The sequence below is a fragment of the Sceloporus occidentalis genome, unplaced genomic scaffold (genome assembly GCF_023333645.1).
Source record: "Sceloporus occidentalis isolate IW3139 unplaced genomic scaffold, rSceOcc1.0.p SCAF_4, whole genome shotgun sequence".
Taxonomy (NCBI): Eukaryota; Metazoa; Chordata; class Lepidosauria; order Squamata; family Phrynosomatidae; genus Sceloporus; species Sceloporus occidentalis.
In genome coordinates, this window is record NW_028316984.1 from 173,750,206 (window position 1) to 173,764,493 (window position 14,288).

At 42.5% G+C, this 14,288-nt stretch overlaps 1 protein-coding gene across 1 annotated transcript in view; it reads right to left on the reverse strand.

Annotated features, from left to right (window-relative positions):
* The window catches only part of KCNK10 (potassium two pore domain channel subfamily K member 10), a 104,907-nt gene extending 97,859 nt beyond the window's left edge, over nucleotides 1-7,048 (reverse strand). Inside the window, exon 1 of the mRNA XM_089522351.1 lies at nucleotides 6,749-7,048. Within this exon, the coding sequence (XP_089378477.1) occupies nucleotides 6,749-6,800 (52 nt within the window). The 5' untranslated portion in view covers nucleotides 6,801-7,048. The remainder of the gene's footprint in view (nucleotides 1-6,748) is intronic.
* Between the last annotated feature and the right edge of the window lie 7,240 nt (nucleotides 7,049-14,288).

A 14,288-nucleotide genomic window follows, 5' to 3' on the forward strand; every position in this document is an offset into this window, starting at 1 on the left:
CACTGTAGATACCAAAATCCATGGATGCTCGAGTCCCGTTATTTACAATGGTGTAGTAAAATGGTATTCTTTACATAAAATGGCAAAATCAAGGTTTGCTTTTTGTAAATAAATATATATATATATATATATATATATATATATTCATTATATATTCATTCAAGTAGTGGATGGTTGAATTAGTGGATGCAGAATCCCTGATATGGAGGGACAATGGTAGTTGCTGACCAAACATCATCTGATCTATTATAAATTATTTGGTAACCATCTGTCCGATTTACACTGTTGATAAATTTAATGATATGATTCATTTGTCATCCTTCTGATTTATTTTTGTGTCTGGATTGGAACAATCTGGGGCAGCCTGCCCATACAAGTGTCTTACTGTGGGCCAATGAAGACAAACTGAGTTGGTGGGGATAATGCTGAGGGTCTACCAGATGGCTTTCTATTGCTCACAAAGAGGCAAATCTGTTTGGGCTTGGTCAAAATTTAGTCATAGCAACCATGACAACAAATGAACAACAATATTATACTGTACAAGTGATATGAGGGTGGTTATTGTGTGACAGAGGAGTTTGTATAAAGGGGGAGACAGTGTGCACAGAAATATTTTCTAATTCCCAATAAATCGGGGCTTGTCCAACTGCATACAATTTCTCACCATGATCACAAATCCTTCTATAGTGCAGACACTGTATGGATCTATTATCCAGGGATTAAGTATAAATCAATAAGTGGATCACTCTCATCCACATACAGCAGCCATATAAAGTTTGATATTTATTACTTTAATAGCAGCCCAAGATAAATACAGTTTAACTACTATCAGCTCCCAAGAGACTTTCCCTGGCACCTAGCCTGAATATCACCTATGACTTTTCTATCTCTATTTTCATCATCAGGCTCAGGTGAAGTCAAACATTTCATTTTTTGTCTTCACCAAGGTTTACATGTTTCTTACTATGCAAGGGGCAAAACTGTTGTCCCAGCCTTAGACACCTTTCCTCAATGGATTATATAGCCAATCTTTCCTCAAACCTCATCACATTGGCTGTGTTTTGATATCATAATAAACATGGCTTATCACACATCTTTTTTTTAAAATTTTATTATTTTTATTTTATTTTCTCCTTATACAGGAATCCAAGGCAGTATACAGACACACAAATGATGTGAGAAAGAAAGAGAAAGAAAGACAAAGAAACAAAGAAACAAAGAAAAGAAAGAGAAAGAAAGAAAGAAAGAAAGAAAGAAAGAAAGAGGTTTGTGTGTGTGAAGTAGCGTTGCCATAGTGAAAACTGAAGAAGGATCCTGTACTTTTAATGGTTGTGTAGAAGCAGGAATTTCAGAAGTTCTTTCGTGTGACTTGGCTGCATGAGAAGCAACTCTTGCTGAAATTACCTTTTATATACAGTTATTAAATGTCCAGGAAGCCACCTGTCCAGTTTTCAACCTGGCAACTGTAGTATAAATGGTGTGGGGATGCATCTACACTGTAAAAATAATGCAGTTTGACAATGCTTTGACTGCCATGGCTCCTTCCTACAGAATCCCAGGATTTATAGTTTTGTGAGGCATTAGCACTCTTTAGGACAGCCAGCATGGTGTAGTGGTTTAAGCGCTGGACTATGATTCTAGAGATCAAGGTCTGAATCCTGGCTGAACATATAAACCCACTGAGTGACCTTGGGCAAGTCACACTCTCTCAGCCTCAGAAGACAGCAGTGGCAAACTCCCTCTGAAGAAACACATCAAGAAAACACCATGATGGGGTTGCCTTAGGGTTGGCATAAATCAGAAACAACTTGAAGGCACACTGCAACAGCAACACTCTTTGAAAAGGAAGGCTAAAGACCTTGCAAAACTACAGATCTCACCATTCCTTAGGATGGAACTACAGCACTTAAAATGGTGTCAGACTGCATTGTTTCTATGGTGTAGATTTACCCAGAGAGAGAGAGAATGGCATTTGTATCTCTGTGTGTATGTATATCTGTGTGCACACACATGTTCCTGTAGGGTACATTGGCCTTACTAAACAGATTTAAGAAACAAAACCCTGATCTCTCCCTATGCAGTCTTTCAGAAGTGTTGTTTTTCTGTGAGGAGAAGACAGGCTCCAATTAAGGGTCCATATTTAAATCTATAACCCCAGCCTGCCACATATCCTCCCGGAAGCAATATACCATAATGGAGCATGTTCTGTTGGTGAGAGAATACAGAGGGAGGGAGCTCTCACAAAGTTCTCTTTAAGGCTGAGGAGCTCGCTCACATCCTCCCCAACAAAGACAGGCCCAAAGCACTTGTGTTACCATGGCAACTAGGCCTATCTTACACTCTCAGCCTATATAGCCATAACACTCTAAAGAAGTTCCAAACATCAAGCCCTGTGAAATGAGTCCTACAAAGACGTATTGCGATGGTTCAGCATCTTTTGTAGAATCACAGATTTGGAAGAGACTCCAAGGGCCATCCAGTCCAACCCTCTGCCTTGCAAAACACAATCAAAGCACCCCCAACAGATGGCCATCCAGCCTCTGTTTCAAAAGCTCCAAAGGAGGAGACTCCACAGGCAGCATATCCTATTGTCAAACAGCTGTTACGCTCAGGAAGGTCTTCCTAATTTTGAGACAGAATCTCTTTTCCTGTAGCTTCCATCCATTGTTCTGGATCCTGTTCTCTGGAACAGCAGAAAACAAGCTTGCTCCATTCTCAGTGGTCATTCTATTCTATCCCTTCAAATATTTAAACAGGGCTATCATTTCACCTCTTAACCTTCTCTTATCCAGGCCAAACTTCCCCAGCTCCCTAAGTCACTCCTCATAAGGCATGGTTTCTAGACCTTTCACCATTTTGGTCACCATCCTTTGGATACCCTCCACCTTGTCAACATCCTTTTTGAACTGTGGTACCCAGAACTGGACACAATATTACAGATGTGGCCTGAACAAAGCAGACTAAACCAGACTTGTCAACTTTCCTAGATTTCCCCACCCTACTCACCCCATTACCTTGCCCTTTTACAGGATATATGGCCATTCCCTTATTCTATTCATAAAAACCGCCAACAATTGCAATTCTCATCCATTCATTGTTGCTCTGAGGGTGATTTCACATGTTACACAAAGGAAAACCCAAGTGAAGACAATACAGGAAACTCTAGAAATGGCTAAATCCCATGAGCACCAAACATGTACATTACATTGTTCACATAAGAGAACACATAAAGACAGTTGGGAGAGCCAAATTCTGGTCCAAAAGGAGCCACAGAATCCATTGGGTAACCTTGGGCCACCCATTCTTACATTCAGATTGACTTAGTTCAGAGGGCTGCTGTAAGGAGAAAGTGATAAGAAAGAGAGTCATTTATGGTGCCACTAACTCATTGTAAAAGCGAAATAAAAATTTACAAAATAATAAAGAACCAAGTGGAGAAAATTCAGTCACAACCTGGTCAATCATTTTCAGCTTTTTGACCAATCTTCCACCGCTCAGAAACTTCCTTCCTATAGAAGTGTAAAATATTTTATAATAACTCATGATGGTCTTAAAGCTCAAGCAAACAATCTTGTTAATACTAAAGTCATGTTAGCACCAGGGTCATCATACATCCAGCCAAGTGCAAACCACAACGACATTCATCTAATAGTTGTTTCACATGCATTCATAAAAGTAATGATGTAGCCCTGAAAACCAGCAATATTCCAAGTCACTCAACCTATGCAACTGTTTTACCATTAGATTATAAATGCACTCTAGCTTGCATAGCTCCATCAGTTTGGAGACTTAATCACTTACCAGACGGTAATTACATTTAACACCGTTAACATTTAACATCAGATAATGATTATTATCCCACATTTTATACCTGTGGACAACTAAATGCCCATAAACAAACAAACAACTTGCCAAAACTCATCTGGAATCAGTGGCAGAGTCCCAAAGTTTTTATTGCAGGATGCAATCCAGCCTTTCACATTTAAATGATATATGCAGCTTGAGATTCTGAGGGCACATTAGTAATTGTGCAAAGTTATGGTATTAAGTGAAATTACATTTACATTTTACTGTATAATATTGCTAGTACTTAACAATCAAATATACTGAGTAGAATCTATGGCCAAATTAATAATTCTAAACAAATCAAGGGAATGTTGCATTTAATGTATAATTAGGGTCTTTTATATCTATGTGCTGGGCTCAGTCTATACCTTCCATGAATGGAAAAAACATCAAGCAAAAACTCTCACTGCAGGAAGAGAGGATTGTCTCTTCTGGTTCCCCACCCCAACCCCACATCCACATCCCACATTGCTCTGAAAGATCGCACAACACTTTGAAACAGCTTTCTAGAGTGAAGCAGAAGATGCTCCAGCAAGAGCATCTTATAAATGGAAATCCTGTCATGTGAGTTCTTGATCCAAACATTGCCTTCAGTGTGCATAAATGTGGTTCATACCCAAAATTTTGCCCCCTATTCCAATGCAAACTAGGACCTCTATGAATAATGTGGGTTTTTCTTTTTTAATGAAAAGGAAATAGATCCTTCAGATTGCTAATTCACCATTACACAAGAAGTTACATGGCTCCAAAATCTACTAGATCTAGTGTTCAACTGGGGAGTTCCCCAGTGATTTCTCAGAGGTGGTAGGTGACAGGTGACTATTGGCAGTTTTGGTCTGAATTGTCTCATTCATCTTCTAAAAGTCTTTGCTCTCCTAGGAATCCACACTAGAGAAGATAAAAGGCATAATCCAAGGCCAGCTAAGCGCCTTGCATGATTCCTGGTCAAACAGAACAGCCCCTGTAAATATGCTGCACCAGACATTTGACACCAATGTTGGGATTAGGGTGACAATCAGATGACCAGAACCCATCTCACAAATTGGAAGATTTGTACAAAAAATATATGGAAAAGTAACTCCCAGGACACTGCTCTGATGTCAAAAGGTCACTTCAAATTGTTCTTCTGCTAGTATTTGCAAAAGGGCTTGAAGTCACTAGCACGTCTTTCTCTTTTTCTTTGGCTGCACTTTATGACTAATATGGGATGTCAGAACAATGACCTACTGCCCTAGAGAAAAGTATCACATCATCTCTAGCGGCTGATTGTCAAGCTCTTAGAGTCTTGAACTTCTCAATGCAGTTGGTGAACTGGAACCAACCACCTGTTGGAAATAAAGAACCATGCCCTTCAAAGCTGATTAATTAAAAGCTGGCTTCAACCACATATATAAGGACACCGTTCTGTGCCATCACCGTAATTATAGGTGTTTTGTTTAGGAATGGAATCCATTATATACCTCAGTTGTGTATTTTTTTGTTTGCAAGAAAATAAACCCAGCCAAAAATCAACGAATTACATGGTGCTCATTCTCCCAGGCATCATGCAATAACAATTTCAGAATCAATGTATCCAACTCATCAGGTTCTGTGAGTAGAAAGACTTCTTTAAGAAAGGGTCGAAGCAAGTCCTTGGCCCATTTCATCTGTGAAATTCAGACATCTGGGATATTTTCATAACTTAACTTTCCTGCTATGAAATATAAAGTGATACTAAGAGTCAACACAGAATTCAGTTCTGTACAGTACTTGCACATTCTAGGGAACGGTTGAGGTAAACAAAGAGTGACTGGAATGAGAAAGAAGGAAGCCAGTCTTTCAGAAGACATAGAAACCTGACATCTCTCATCCTTTCTAGAAATGCTAAAACTATTTACGCTTGCTATTCAAGCCTGTGGGCATATGTTTTCAAACTGCTGAAGCATAAAATGATCTTCACACCTCTACCAAGCTTCTCTCTGCCTCTTTCCCAAGGAGAATATAAAACCAGGAGAATTACTACTAAGCTTCTGTACCCTTACACACTAACTTGGCAGAACTGCTAGAAGGAAGCATTTGCATATGTGGTGCATCCATGCCCCTGCAAGTGCGTGCTTTTTAACAACTCAAGACTGTTTTATGAAATACCAGTGAAGAACACAGCAGTGACATGAACATCAAGCTCTTTCCTATACATCCACTCACCACCCGAGTATTCTTCCAACACAGGCATCATTTAACCACAAAGTTAACCCAGCCTCCCACCAAGACAGAGGCGCTACCTGGTTGTTCACAGGGGTCAAAGACAAATAGCTGGAGGTCTCTTGAAGCTTTGATATTTACCTTCTGACTGCCACCCCAGGAGGAGCTGACTGCAGTCCCATTTCATCCCATCTCGCTGCCTAGGCAGACATTTAACATTGAGGCCAGCAGTACAGATGCTCACTATCTGTATCCCCGTGCCCAGTTTACCTGACACAATGCTCACCACAAAGGGATCGCACAACAAAATCAGAGAAGCCCCTAGCCCCTTGCCCACACAAACAGACACACAGCTCTTATCCCAAGACAAGTTGGCATCACTTAAATAGTGTTAAAAGGAAACAAACTGCAAAAGGAGAATTATGTCACATTTTGTGCCTCACATTTTTCCCCAGTTGGATAAGTTTCTCCCCCTCCTCCTTTCCCCAAGACTGTAGTAACTGACCACCTTCCAAAATAGGAGGGTGTCAGCAAAGGAGAGAAGGGACAGAGGGCCACAGTCACAACAAAGCCTCCTCTCCAAACCCAAATCTCAGCTGAGCAGTCTCTCCTTTCTCCTCCTCATCTAGGAGGTAGGACCATCCCAACGATGAGGATGGGCAAGGATGAGGATTTCATTTCATTTCATTTCATTTTTTAAAAGTGAAAAAGCAGCACCAACCTTTTGGATCCCAGTTCACTTGTTTCCTTGGAGTCTCAATTGGAAATTTCATCGCTTCCTTGGCACAAGGAGGGAGAAGAGATTAAATGGTTTTCCTTTTTGTGCGTGTGTGGGTCTGTGGTCCTGCCTCAGTGCTGCAGCCAAACAAACAAATTAATTTCAAATATGGGGAGAGAGAGAGAAACTGCGCCCTTGGAGTGAGTGCAGAGGGAGGAGTGTGGCAAGATGTAGGGGGGGGGGTAGATTTAGTGGTTGCCAAGCAAAGGTAAGCTCCACATGAAAACAAGGAAAGGAAGGATGGAAAATGCCAAAGGGAGCAAGACAGAAGAAGAAAAACAATAGCCAGCTGGACAAAGGTTTTTTTGGGGGGGCGGGGGGGAAGAGTCTCCTCGAAGGCGCTTGCTGGGCTTTTAGGTCTGGCTGGCTCTTCCTGATCTTTGTTGCAGACGGTCTGGCTGGGTTGCCCACTGCAGCATTGCCCAGGCACTGGGCTGGCACAGACTCACAGGTGGGCGCTGAAGGGAGGAGGCAAATCAGGGAAGCCAGCCAGCTCCTCAGCCCAGCCTGGTCTCTGCCAGCCAGAGCCTCCTTCCCGATGCCTGGCTCATGCCTCTGGAGAAGGCAGGGAGCAAGCAGCCCATCGTCAGTCGCCCTGCCTTCACCAGAAGGATCTGCGCAGGGCTTGCAAGAGGAGAGACAGAGACAGAGGATGATCGACAGGCAAAGGCATCATCATCACCACCACCATCACCATCCGCTGGCGGAGGAGGGCTGCAGCCGCATGGCTGGCTGGGGAGGTGGGAGTCAGCATCCCATCTGAATGCAGCAGAGGAGGAGCAGAGGCAGACAGGCTACCTCTCTCTGGAGCCCCAAAAAAGAGATCCAGCTGGGTTTTAGAGCAGCTGATCTCAAACTTCGCTGGGGGCACCTGGGCTGGGCACAAAGCGGGCGGAAGCTACAAGGCAAAGAAGAGGAATGGGTGGGTGAGTGAGTGGAGATGGAAGAGAGGGACTCAGGAGGAGGGTCGAGCTCAGGCTGCCCTGGGGAGGAGGGTGGCTGCTTAGTGCTTACAGGCTCCCTTCCTCGCCTGGAGGAGGAGGAGGAGGAGGAGGAGGAGGAGGAGATGGCATTGCAGTGTGAGTTGTGCAGCGGAGACACGCTTGGATGGGTAATACCAGCCCCAGTGGCACCAGGAAGGAAGACGGAGGGGCTGCGGCAGGATGATGATGATGATGATGATGATGATGATGATGATGATGATGATGATGATGATGATGTCATATCATCATCATGTTCATCATCATCATCATCATCATCCTGATGGACATGATGATGAACATGATGATGATGAAGATCATGATGATATCATATCATCATCATCATCATGTTTATCATGTTCTGCTGATCTCTTGACTGCAGTCCCCATTCTGATCAGTCTTTGATCCAAGGTATGGGAACTCTTTCACTGTTTCAATTTCCTCTTTGCTTTGACTCTGGATTCAGTCTGAAATGAAAGGAGAACAAAAGGGAGAAGGGGAAGTATGCTGACCAGACAGATCTTCCCACAGTAGGATTCTTTCTCCAAAGCTTATGCAGCCTCCTCCTTATTGGGAAGTTAAATCCCACCATTATTTTTTTAATGGAATATATGTCAGAGTAAATAGATTTTTGCAAACACTGCAGTGGTATTCTCCAATTTTCTGTATGAGGTTATTTCCCTCATATCCCACTGTTGCCAGGTTTTCAACATAGTAATAAGGGACAGTTGAAACTTGTGACACTCAGGACTGACAGTTAAGAAATAGCCATTAAGAAGTTTGTGTGTTCTATCTAAATGCTAAATGAAAGGATCAATTTCATTTGTTATTGTGTACCTTCAAGTTGTTTCCAACCTATGGAGATCCTAAGATGAACCTATCACAGGGTTTTCTGGGGCTGAGAGAGTGTGACTTACCCAGTGGGTTTCTGTGGTTAAGTAGGGAATCAATTTTATAGCCATCTATTTTTCTGTGAAATAACATATTGTAGTGCCAGTGTGGTGTAGTGGTTTGAGCACTGGTCTATGATTGTGGAGATCAAGTTCAAATTCCTGCTGGGCCATGGAAACTCATTGGTTGACCTTGAGGAAGTCACATTCTCTCAGCCTCAGCAGAAGGCAAAGGCAAACCCCCTCTGAACAAATCTTTTCAAGAAAATCCAGTGAAAATCCTTAGGATCACCATAAATTGAAAATGACTTGAACACACATGACAATACCACGTTCATAAATTATATGATGTACACATTTCTGTCATAATGAAGTCACACACACTCAAATATTGGGGGGAGAGGCTTGTGACATCTTGTTCAGTCTATATAAAAAACAAATGTTTTTCAGTCCTCAAATAGGGGATATCCTTTATAATAAAGGATACCTGCTAGCCCTATAAAAGGGCAGTTTTCTGGCCTTCAGATAGGGGCCATCCCTTATGATAAGGGACAACTGGCAAACCTATTCTATGATTGTTTTGTGAAATCCAAAACAAGGCATGTACATTGAGGGTACTGGAAAAAGTTTGATGTACTCAAAAATGAACATAACTAGGGCAAGTTTTACCACTGATGAGCAATGGCTAACCTGCTTACCCACATTTCCATTGTAGATAGTGTGCCTGTACGTGTGAATGGGAGAACTGAGGAAAAGCACCAGGCATTAGGATTAGAAAGTCTATGCCTTTTGGGTTTTTGGCACCAGCATGTAGCACAAGAACATGAAGCACTGCCTTGGGAAGTACACAGCTACCTGTTTCCTAAAAATTAGTCTTTTTAAAAAATTACTCATCCTTCTGTCATATATTTTCCTAGCTCAAAGATTTCCTCGCAGCCTCCCAACACTTGTTTCCTTGCTGCTCCCAAACCCCTCCCTCAATTTGCATTTGCTACAGCTGTTGTTTGCTAATTTTGCCTCCTTCCTCCCACACAGGGGTTGACTTCTGGTCAAAGACAGGTTGGCACCACAAGACCCCCCAAGGGAGGATCAGCTGGTTCTGGAGGCGGCAGAGTCACAGCAGTCTTGTATGCTTGAATACATTTGCCCAGACAGGGAAATAAAATGAGACCATTTGCAGATCCTTTGAGACCAGTGCAGCCGTTTAGCCCTGTGAGTGATTTGGGTGTTGCTCTCACTGTTTTCCCCCACCCTCCCGGCACAGATCAGTTTTCTATCCTTGAATCAAGAACTACAAGTTGAAATCCTTGAGAGTATTCCAAGTATACAAGCCAGACCTACAACAAAATGTTGTAGGATGTAATACTCTTGTGTGGTTGACTGGCTAATTCAAACCTTGTCCTCTTTCAGGATGTTCTTTTCTGATCTCCCTTTCTCCATGAGTAGTCAGTCAGTTGTTGTTGTTAACTGATCCGAAGTTGACCAATGCATCTGATTTAGTCTACCATAGCTCATGCTGCCAACTTCTTCTTTCAGTTAGTCTCAAAGGTTCTACAAGATCTCTCTACATACTGATTCTACAGACTAACACTGCTATATCTTTTAACTCTGATGACCCTGTATATGAGGCATCTCCAAGAATCCCTATCCTCAGCAACCCTGCTCAGATCCCACACCATACCCTCTTTGATTGAGTCTATCCATCTGGTGTGTGATCTTTCTCTCTTCCTACTTCTTTTATCTTTCTAAGCATTATCATCCTTTCTCATGATGTGGCCAGAAGGTCAGTTCATTCTTGTGCCTTGGAGTAGTTTCAGACTTATGGCAACCTTAGGGCTTATCATAGGGTTTTCTGAGTGAGTTTCTTCTGCCACTGCCATCCTCTGAGGCTAAGAGAGTATGACTTGTCTAAGGTCACCCAGTGGGGTTCCATGCCTGAGCAGGGATACGAACCATGGCCTCATAGTCCAACACTCAAACTGCTACACCACACTGGCTCTCCCAAAAAGTCCATATTCCACAATAATTCTGCATGCTCAACTCTTAACTGCCCTTCTTCCCATGAAGTTCTTTGCTTGTTTGCTTCTGCTTTTGTGCTTCTGCAAGCTAGCTCTCCCAAGCCTGCTGTGCATGGATAATGCTGTCTTAGCCACATAACAACCAACAATCAGAGAAGTGAGTTAGTGTTGATTTATATGCTACTTCTTTGTTTTGCCACTTACCCTGCCCATTCAGTCCTGCCTTCACAGCTACTTCGCCACATCAAATTAATTAGCTCCATTCACTAAGAAGAGAAAACCTCAGCTCCATACATGATGAAGTAAGTCAGGTAGTCATTATAACTGGCCCTTTTGCAAGCATGTTTTATTCTCAGCAGCTCTCTTTCAATGCCCGGATTACACCATGTGTATGGGGAAACAATCATTTAAATGGAACATCATGACCACAAATCACTGTTTAGCATGTCGCTGTTCAGTCCAGAACTTCTGTAGGGTGCAACTCATGATTTTCTTTTTGATATCTCTTCACTCACTACTCCTTAATTTTAGATTATTATTATTAGGTCTTGTGGCTGAGCGGATTCTATGTCCAGGAAATAGACTGCCTGTTCTGGATAGAGTCGCACATATCCTGGAGGTGTTTCTTCATTCCAGCTTTAGCAGTGATGAACCAGTGGTTCAGAGTACTTTGACCACCTGTGGCTGATATACAAGTAACAGCTACACTTGTACAGCAACAGCTTGGCTATAGTGGTCCAGGTCCTGGTCACCTCAAGACTGCAATATTTCAAAGCACTGTGGAACTGCCCTTAAGAGTAGTCTGATAACTGCAGTTGGTGGGGAATGCTAGGTATCTAAGTAGGATGACATAAAATTATTATTATTATTATTATTATTATTATTATTTATATAGCACTGTATATTTGCACAGCGCTGTACATAAAAACAACAAATATAAAAGAGTAAACCTGCCTATGGCATACAATCTAAGAAATGATAGGATAATACAAATAAAACACATAGCAATCCAGGAAATAGTTCAATAAAACAGGCAACAAAAAGAACATCAGTTAGCAAGTGACAATCACGCAATGTCTGGGAATGCTCCTCTGAACAGGATGGTCTTCAACTCCGTTTTGAAGCTGGTTAAAGAAGTGATGGCCCTTGCTCGCGAGGGAAGAAGGTTCCAGGAGTGAGCGGCAGCAAGTGAAAAGGGGCAAATCCTAGATGGGGCAGAGGAAATCCTGGGCTGGGACAGCCGACTCTGACTACCAGAACAGAAGGCCCTAGTGGGAAGGTGAGGAGAAAGAAGGTCTGATAAATAAGGGGGGGCAGCCCATGGAGGGCTTTAAACGTGGACAGCAGGAGCTTGTACTAAATACAGAAAGGGAGGGGGAGCCAGTGAAGGGATGCCAACAAAGGAGAGATGTGGTCAGAGCAGTGGGCGGATGTGATAATGCATGCAGCTGAATGCTGGACAGAAATATAATATCTCTGTAGTTGAGCTCTGCCACCAGGCAGATGGGTTTTAGAGTCCTGGTTAGCATCATGGCTAAATGTTAACAGCTGTCCAGTAACATGTGAGTGTGTTGTGTGCTTCAAGTCATTTCCAATTTATGGTGATCCTAAGGTGAACCTGTCTTTTCTTGGCAACATTTCTTCAGACAGGGTTTGTGATTGCTTTTCCCTGGAGCTGAAAGTTTGTGACTTGCCCAAGGTCACCCAATATAGAAAGGTAAACTATCATCCAAAATCCACAAAACAGTGATACCAAAGCTTGAAACATGTTTAGTATTCATTTTTGTTAATTAGCTCCATTCACTAACAAGAGTGAATGGATTTTGGGTGATATTGTACTGTGCTATATAGCCAACATGGCTACCCCTGGATATGTTTTCAGTATAGAAAGGATTGATTTGTTAGTGACTGGGGCTCGACAGACTGCCCCAAAAGGGCGGGCTGAAGCCACCCATTTTTACTGCTGAGGGACACCACAGCAGCCAAACCGTGCGGCGTCCCTCCGCAGTAAAAAGAACCTGCTTAAAGCAAGTTCTTTTCACAGCGTAGTCCAGATGCCATGAGTGTGCCATTGGTGCACTGTCATGCATCCATGATGTAAGTGTGGCACAGTGATGTCTGGATGCTGCCGCATTTGCGTCATCATGGCAGCCCCCATGTGGATGGGAGGCTGCCATGATGGCACCGTCCTTACACACTAAGGTTCAGGAGCATGCAGATGCTGTGTGTTCCCAAACCCTAGAATCAGTGTCAGGATGGTGCTTCCCACCCGTTTGTACCGGCCCATCGATACTTTTTACGTTACCTTGGCAGTTTGGGACTAGTAAAAGGTAACATGGCCAAGAACAGACTGTTAGAATGAATTTCCCTGTTACTAACCTGCTCGTACTGTTCTTATACAGATAAGGGAAGGGGGAGAGATGGGTTGTGCTTTTACACTTTGATTTTCTTTGTTTGCTTCTGTATTATATAACCCTTACGTGAGGCTGATGGAAGATGCATCTTATGTCAGCCTCACCTTGGGGAGATAAACACCAGTTTAGTAGCCCCATGTGGAGAAGGGGGCAGTTGGATTGTCAGATGGTGATAATCTGCATAGATTTAGTTGTTTAGGGGCCCAGTTCTACCATTGAACCCCATCCCTAAAAGGAACGGAATGCATCTCTGCTGTATATCATCTGCGTCATCATTTATTACCAGTAAAGCTTATCTTGAGAGTCAGCATCATGTAGTGATTTGTGTGGGATGACGACTCTGGAGAACAGGGTTCAAATCCCTGCTCGCCCATGGAAACCCATTGGGCAAGTCACCCTTTTGCAGTCTCAGAAGAAGGCAACGAAAAACACTCTCTGAACAAATCTGGCCAAGAAAACCCTGTGATATTGTCGCCTTAGGGTCATCGTAAGTTGGAAATGATTTGAAGGTACAAAAAACAGCAAGCTTGTCTCACAGCAGTAATATATGTCATTGTTCGGTGCCAACAAAGACCTTGGGGAAGCCTGGAACTACACCCATTTCCAGAACAGAACACTTCCTGCCAAAGGGATTACTCTGGCTGCCTATTAGTGATTGTAAAATAATAATTTAAAAAAACCCCTTAAAAGTGTTCCAAAATGTTTTACAAGCTAGGGGAGAAAAGCTCAGTTCACCTAGACATTATGTCAATGAGCATTTTGAGATATTTGGGGATTTGAGCCTATTTGCTAACCACTGAAGTGCTCTTTTATATCAGAAAGCAACTATATTTTCTCCACAGTCTTTCATAAGCAAGGTTGGAGAAAATCTTTCCATAAATCTTATCAAGGAGTTTTGGAATTACCCCAGACTTTGTACATTACAGTACTAACCTAACAGGAGGAACGGGGAAAAAATAATACTACCAGCAGCACCATTTAAATTGGCATTATGCTGATTTCTGCTGAGAAGAGACTCTCTGAAAATGTCAGTTAAGCTGTGAAAAGAAAGATAAAATAATTTGGCATAAAGTTTATCAGCTTGCATCTCTCCTTTTCCCCTAATCTTGAAGCCCCTGCAGAGCTCAGTTGGTGTTGGTTACAGAGTGAAAAAGAGTTGCTGGGTGCAGACATGGAAAGAA